General features: G+C 30.4%; 1 protein-coding gene across 2 annotated transcripts; it reads left to right on the top strand.

The window, feature by feature from the left end:
* Window positions 1-1,024: 1,024 nt before the first annotated feature.
* Window positions 1,025-7,880, top strand: LOC113511682 (lipoamide acyltransferase component of branched-chain alpha-keto acid dehydrogenase complex, mitochondrial). 2 transcript variants are annotated; one of them, XM_026895365.3, is made up of 9 exons: window positions 1,025-1,261; window positions 3,849-4,012; window positions 4,520-4,713; window positions 5,430-5,548; window positions 5,864-6,109; window positions 6,400-6,666; window positions 7,002-7,130; window positions 7,212-7,283; window positions 7,557-7,880. In XM_026895365.3, exons 1-9 carry the CDS (start codon window positions 1,178-1,180, stop codon window positions 7,719-7,721), a joined length of 1,440 nt encoding a protein of 479 aa, XP_026751166.2. In that variant the 5' UTR covers window positions 1,025-1,177; the 3' UTR covers window positions 7,722-7,880. The 2 variants fall into 2 exon arrangements, with proteins under 2 accessions (XP_026751166.2, XP_031769354.2); XM_031913494.2 differs by lacking the exon at window positions 1,025-1,261 and having other exon boundaries at window positions 3,995-4,012; window positions 4,497-4,713.
* Window positions 7,881-7,882: the final 2 nt, after the last annotated feature.

Genomic DNA, 7,882 nt, shown 5'->3' with positions numbered 1-7,882 from the left:
GACATTTAATTTGATGCAATAGTTTTTGCGTGCTGTTGGAAACAACATAAGGGCATACAAAGAAAATTTATAAAACATATTGTTTTGGCTTCTACTGGTCTTATTAAGACGCCTTATATCAATTTTTCTTAAATATCTCCTGTGTACAAATGTCGTCTATTTTCAATTTTATTATATTAGTAAGGAAAGATTTTTTTCATCATTTCAACTATAAGTGTAACATACTAATTGTAAATATAATTTACATTTTATATAAATTACATTAAAAAGTTCTTTAAGGTATAGCCAAATTTCATTCAATTCCTTTTGAGTAACAAAACACCAAAAGACTTTCTCTATTTATATATACCTACTCGTAAGAGTACTCGTAAATAAGATTGTATTTTTATTTTATTATTTTCCTTATTACCACTTATGTGCTACCTATTATTTTTCGTCTCCGTACTCTTCCCAAAGATCTTCTGGAAGATATTGTTATCGCTAAAACAATCCGACTTTTATACCTCCAATTACTTTTAATCTTTCTGTTTATATATTTTATTTCTCAGTATCAGTGCAATAAAGAGTTAATCGTCACTAACATTATAATTGTGAAGGCAAATTTATTTATTTGTTAATAAAAAGTAAGTAATAAATAAATAAATACACCGCCTCATTTCCCATGGCTGTCGTAAGAAACCAATAAGGAAACTTAATGGTCGAGAGATTAGCAGCAGCGTCCCTCTTAAAACATCATCAAATCCTAACTACGGTTACCAACCAGCCTGCTAAGTATGGCAACTACTAGCAAAAACCCCCTTATGGGGCTTATGTTCTGCAACAGACATGCATGAAATAAATAAAATTGAAACATATTTTATAATTTCTAAATACTTTTTAAAAATATATTATTAGAGATTTCTGAGTTAAGTAATACTATTATTACTCATACGAACCATGACCTCTGATGCTTACGCGACACACTCTTTACAATTCAATTTGAATTGTTATTTATAGTTAAAATGTTAATCGAGCTAAGGCAGCACAGCACACTGATAATACGATAGCGGTTAGTACGACATTACTCGTCACAATGCCCGTGGTGTCTGTCCGCGACATGCTCCGTAAAAAATATAATAAAATATTTATGTAACAAATTACCGAAATAACAACAAATTTATTTGTGTGACTGTTAAGTATGTCGTTTTTTACTAGAAAATGTATCGTGACATTTAAAAATGTGCATAGGATTCAAAAATTGTGTGCGTTGATTTGTAACAATGTAAGTATTATTTGGGTATTTTTAAATAAGTGATTAATTATGATGAATTAACTATATTTTAAGTTAAAGTAAAATCATATTTTATCACTTAAGTAATTAATTAACTATTTATATATTAAACAGTCAATTAACGCACCAAAATAAATCAGATTACAATTATCGAAAATTAAATGGAAAGTAAAACGTTCTATAAACAATTAGGTACATTAAAAATAGACAAATCTTATTTCACCTTAGATAATAGTGCTATACTAGTACCGTAAGTAAATAATATATAATAGTAACAGTCATCAAATACTTATTTACCTCATTAATAAGTGATATCGTAAAGACATGTGTACATTATCTTTACTGTTATTAATATACAAAAATCTCGTATCATGAGGTTGGATCAAAGTTAATAATATTAAAAATGTGATAGTGGGTTTGTTTTTTTATTTGTTAACTCTTGTCATCTTAAAATCTCAACCAATGGTCATGAAGTTTAATATAGTACATATAGTAATGAGATAGAGGAGAACATAGTCTACTTTTTATCCCAGTCAATCAATATATCGCGATGACATGTACGAAGTTGGAATTATTAGCAATAAGATTAAAAACTCGCTTGCAATTATTATTAAAACAAAGTAGAAATTTTACTAAAAAATTAACTTGATGTTGAGATATTTTCACAATCGTATAAATGAATAACTCGGAAATATACCACAATATACCTATCAGCTTTTAACTACTTAACATGCACGTTCATCATAGCAATAAGATAACGATTATGAAATAGTATGCTTACATTTCAGACATCTTATCAAAGCAGTTAATAATGGCATGTCATACGAGATAATTTTATGTAATTGACGTTAAGTTTGTTTATTAGGGATCTATAGCACTTACTTTTATATTTTAAAAATGTCCTATACTCTATTAGTAAATAAAATAATTAGATATAAGATGCATCCACAATGTTATCCCTAAAGATAGTGTTTATGAACCATAATCATATCATCATATCAGCCCAAACTGTCCACTGCTGAACATAAGTCTCCCTCTATCAAGGGATGTTGCCAGTAGTTGCCACGCTTGGCAGGCGGATTGGCAACCGCAGTTAGGCTTTTGATATGTTTTAGGAGGGCCTATCCCTCGCCCTCCTTTAGACGCTTCTTACGACACCTACGTGAAGGAAGGGGTGGCCTATTCTATGCTGGGACCACACTGAAACATAATCATATATAATCACGTAATACAGTAGATGCAGATACATTAAAAAATCAAGCTAGGATTCCATATATTATGAGGAACTAGGCAATGTACATTTGGGGTCAGTACCCAGAATACCCAAACCCGAGCTAATTCAGAAAGTTTCTTTTGGCCCAACAGGGTATCAAATTCGAGAACTCATTTACGCAAAGTAACATACCTATAACTGCATCACGGTGGTTGTTATTTCACATTTTTCTCTTTTTGTTTTATGATAACATAATAGCTTGTGATAAAAATATAAAGCCATGTTATTAAAATATGAAAGTAAGATTGCGTGTTTGTTATCTTTTAGTACTTTAACAACCTAATCATCGCGATAAAATTCTCATTGGCAACGTATTCGGGATGAAGAAGGACATAGGCTGCGCTTTATTCTAGTTAATCAGTATGTTCCAATCAACAATCATTAAAAACTAAAACCTAGAAACAAACGTATCAGAGTACGGAATCCTCTCTTGTAAAACAGGGTTCATGTGATTTCTTCTAGACCTTGAATTTGACAATTGTAATAATGATAACTAAGTTACGCATTTTAAAACAATATAAGTAATCACGTAATTAAATTACCGCACACATCACTACGTTCGAGGTTTATGTAAATAACTAAAAAATACCCGCGAGTCCGTTTATAATATAGGTAGGTAAACTAACCTGTATTAGAATATGTATCTAATGTTGTCTGTTTAGGTATAAATTATTAAAATATGTATTATTGTACATACCGATTACTAATCGGAAAATAGGTATATAATAGTTTACTGTACATTACGTACCGTACAGTACATTACTGACTTCACATTACGTAATGAAAGAGCTTTTTTATAAATTAATTAATTAAATATTAAACAATATACAAACCTCGTGCAAGAATAAATGTTTTAATAATTTAATAATAAAGTAGACTGCGGCTGATATTATAATTTTTACGTGTAGTAGTAATAGGTTACTTACCTATTCAGCTAACTTTCTAGCTGATTATTGAGACTCGAATGTAATTTACGAACAATATGCTGAATCATTATGCCAAGAAGGCCATTAAACAACTAGGCTGTTTTTATATACTCGTACAGCAGAGTCCTACAGAAATGTAAATTAAAATTTTCCGGATTATTTATATTATTTTAAATAATAATAATCAAATTAAGAAGATTTATATCATTCTTTCAAATTTATGACTAAAAATTATTAAGTATTTTCACGAACAATTTTTATGATTACGAAATAACATGAAATTGATAAAATCACTAATAAAAATGCTTGCTTTGGGCCGCCAAAAAAGATGGATTTCAAAAATTTTGAATAATAAGTAGTTACTGAAATATTGTTACAGAAAAATAGTCTACTATGCAGCAATACCATATTACGATATAACGTCACAGGACGTTATTTACAGTGCCGCCATCAGTTTCATACGACGTCACTTCTCAATAAAACTATCGCATTCAAATTATCTGACATAGGCGAAGGAATACGAGAAGTCGTAATTAAAGAATGGTAAGACATACAATATTTTGAAATTGTTATGCACTTGGTTTTTTTATGAGCGTGGATATTTTGAATATTTGAATGTCTTTTAATACTGTAACAAACTATTAAGACAAATTTTGATACTTTACCTGTAATATTTACTCATCATATTCCTTCGATCTTGTTAATTGTAATCTAATTTTGATCAAACGTATTTTTAAGTGCCGATTTGAAATGGCAATAAAATTAATTAGAATGGTGGATATAACAATATACCATGACGTCCATAGTACTCCTCACATAATACCATTTATAAGGACTTAGGTGTCTCCATATCCTGAGATTTCCCTACTATGTACGAAAATCGTTTGCATGGAAAACTCTAAAAAAAAAAAAGCACCAATGACAACATGGCAGTTCCGGTTTAAAAAGTGAAATATGGCGGTAAAATTACCGGATATGAAAGAATTAAACTAAAATTTTTAAAATGAATGTTTATTTCTAAAAATAGACTCTGAGACACAAAGTTTCCAGGTTTGTAAAGGTCGGTGACAAAGTTCAGCAGTTCGACAATATTTGTGAAGTGCAGAGTGACAAAGCGGCAGTCACCATTACCAGCCGGTATGATGGTGTTGTCAAACGATTGTACCATGAGGTCGACCAGACAGCATTAGTTGGACAACCTCTTGTTGATATTGACGTCGAAGATGATGGGGAAAGTAGTAATGGTAAATGAATATTTTTTCGCAAATTAATGAAATAATTAAAACTGAAATCTGCAATCCCTCGAAGTTGTAAAAATATCAAACTTCTAAATCAACGCAACCAAAAGATACAGCCTTTTATAGCATATATTTTAACATTTATAAGGAAATCAAAACCTACAGGGTTGACCTAAAATCATAAATTTTGGCAAAACGCAATGTAGTACAGTTCAAATTAAAGAAAATAATCCAAATACTTAAATTTATCATCACATTTTTTTTTGTAAAATATTTCTTTTCTAATTATAATTTTACGGAACACTGAGTGCGCCAGTCTAATTTGCACTTACCGAATGCGTTGCTGGCTTTTAAATTATTTTTTAATATGCATAAGCATACGGTAGTAAGCATATACCAAAGGTGTCGTGAGAGGCGACTAAGGGAACTTAATGATCGAGCGTTGAGCAGCAGCGTCCCTCTTAAAACATCACCAAAGACTAACTGCGGTTTTCAATCCGCCTGGCAATTACTAGTAAAATCCCTCCAATAGTGAATTGCCATAAGGAACGCCCCCGTTCTTTATGACAGTCTATAGGGTTGGTCTATGTTCAGCAGTGGACAGATAATGGTTAAAATGATGGTGATGATACGGTAGTGAAATGCATTTGTCGATGTAATTGTTTATCCCTTGACTAGAGGGTGTAATATGTCTAAAGCGATAGTTTGCATTAACATTACAGATACATCTTTAGAATTAGATACAGAAACAAGTTCACCGAATATTCCTAAAACTGATGTGAACCAACGAGTAAAAGTATTGACGACTCCAGCAGTTAGGAGAATTGCAGCACAATTCAAAGTCAGTATACAATTATTAAATAATAGTTGTAACCTCAGCTTTACCTATATAAATTAGAACTAGTTATGCAGAAAATAGCCATCTCTTATGAACATCTCGGGTACGTAGCTGTTTTCTGTATAACTAGCTCCAATTGAATTGAAAAGATTTTTGTTGCAACGATTATACAAGAAAAATCTATTAATATATAAATTATATAAAACAAACTTTAAAACGCATAATGGTATGTTGACAATTTGTACAAACTTGTATGCATTTTTATGTGTTAGTTTTTTACTATAAATAATTATTTTAAAAATATATTACGCTTTTCAGGTAGATTTAAGTACGGTAAAATCAACCGGTAGAAATGGCAGAATTTTAAAAGAAGATCTTTTGGCACACTTAAACATAAGTTCGGATAAATCAAATGAAGTACCAGTACCAGACTCGACTCAAGTGACGGCAGTCCCCATATCAGTAACGCAAGCACAGGCTAGAACAGAAGTATTAATAGAAGACAGAACAGTACCAGTCACTGGATTTACGAAAGCAATGGTGAAGTCGATGACTGAAGCTATGGTATTATCAAAGTTATTTCTCTATTTTGTCGAATGTTATTAATTAGTTTATTTTTAATAAAATTTTGTAGGTTGGTCTTTCATAGATCGCTATCTGTCCGTTTTCATTATTATTGCACTACATATTCAACATTTGCATTCACATATGCATTCATATTATGTATTACCCTATGTATTTTCTTCTTTTTTTATATATTTTGTTGAATATACTAGTTATTATGAACCTATTATTATTAAATTTGTTGTCTTACTTCTCTTTTTGTATTACTAAAGTATAATTTTATTTTTCAGAAAATACCACATTTTGGATATTGTGATGAATACGAAGTCTCTAAGTTAGTCCAATCACGGGACAGTTTAAAAACTATTGCACAAGAGCATGGAATTAAACTGACTTATATGCCAATCATTATTAAAGCTGTATCACTAGGTCTTACCTCATTCCCTATACTAAATAGTAGCTTAGACAACTCTTGTGACAATATAATATATAAAGCAAGTCATAATATAGGCGTCGCAATGGATACACCCAACGGTCTTGTAGTTCCAGTAATTAAGGTAAATTAATCAAAAGATATTTTCGATTTCGATTCAGGAAATGTCTTAAAATATATATCTGGCTGTACCAAAGCAAGCAGGATAATTTCATTTTTCAACTATTTGGTATTTACTAATAGCAGTTACTTACTAAAAAGCTGAACAGTATATTTCAAAGATTCATTTTCATGACTTAACAAATGCAGTTGCATTGCATCCCATCTATGCCCATTACTAATTGAAACTTTTTTTGTGGAATACAATCTCAAGTTATTATAATAAAGCCAAGCATTATTAATTTACTGGTGAACAAATTAAAAACCACTAATATAATTGTTTCTGTTATTATTTTTCAGAATGTACAAAATAAAAATATATTGGAAATAGCACGTGAACTCAACGTTTTACAAGACAAGGGTTCACAAGGACAACTAGGACTTAATGATTTAAGTGGTGGTACCTTTACAATTTCCAATATAGGCATAGTAAGTTAACAGTAAATATTATCTGGTATGTAAATGAAGTGATATAATAATTATAAATTATATTAAACACTCTAATTTCAGGTTGGAGGGACTTACACTAAGCCTGTCATTTTTCCGCCACAAGTTGCAATAGGCGCTTTGGGAAAAATACAGGTAATGTTATTTTGTTATTAAAAAATATACATACCTACTCACGTGTTTCAATAGAATTTAATGAAAAGTTAACTAAGTTTTGTTTAAATAATCAAAAATAAATCTTTGAATAAAATTAGTAATAAATGTAAACAAGCTATTAATAGATTTTTTATTTCTGCTACTATTGACCATCTGGAGACTGACTTATGATCAAGACATTTTCATTAAATTCCACTGAAACAGACAACCTATTTTAGTGTACTTACTTACTGTCAAATTTTTTGCTTTCAGGTGTTACCTAGATTTGATTCGGAGGGCAATGTGGTTAAAGCACACATACTGACCGTCAGTTGGTCTGCAGACCACAGAGTCATAGATGGTGTAACGATGGCACGCTTCTCCAATATATTGAAAAGATATCTCGAAAACCCTTATACGCTTATTTTAGATCTGTAACTCAATATTTTTTATTTTTGTGCAAACTAGTAATAACCGTAATAGCTGACAACTTATTTTTATACAGATATTGATAAATCATTTGAACAGATAATTACATTATATTTATTTCGCCAGATATAAATTCAATAAAGCAACAATTTTATCAATATTAAACAATT

Source organism: Galleria mellonella, unplaced genomic scaffold, assembly GCF_026898425.1.
Source record: "Galleria mellonella isolate WM207_F2 unplaced genomic scaffold, CSIRO_AGI_GalMel_v1 utg117, whole genome shotgun sequence".
In the NCBI taxonomy this organism is placed as follows: Eukaryota; Metazoa; Arthropoda; class Insecta; order Lepidoptera; family Pyralidae; genus Galleria; species Galleria mellonella.
Note: the sequence above shows the minus strand (reverse complement) of the source record. Positions and strands in the feature narration are given on the sequence as shown.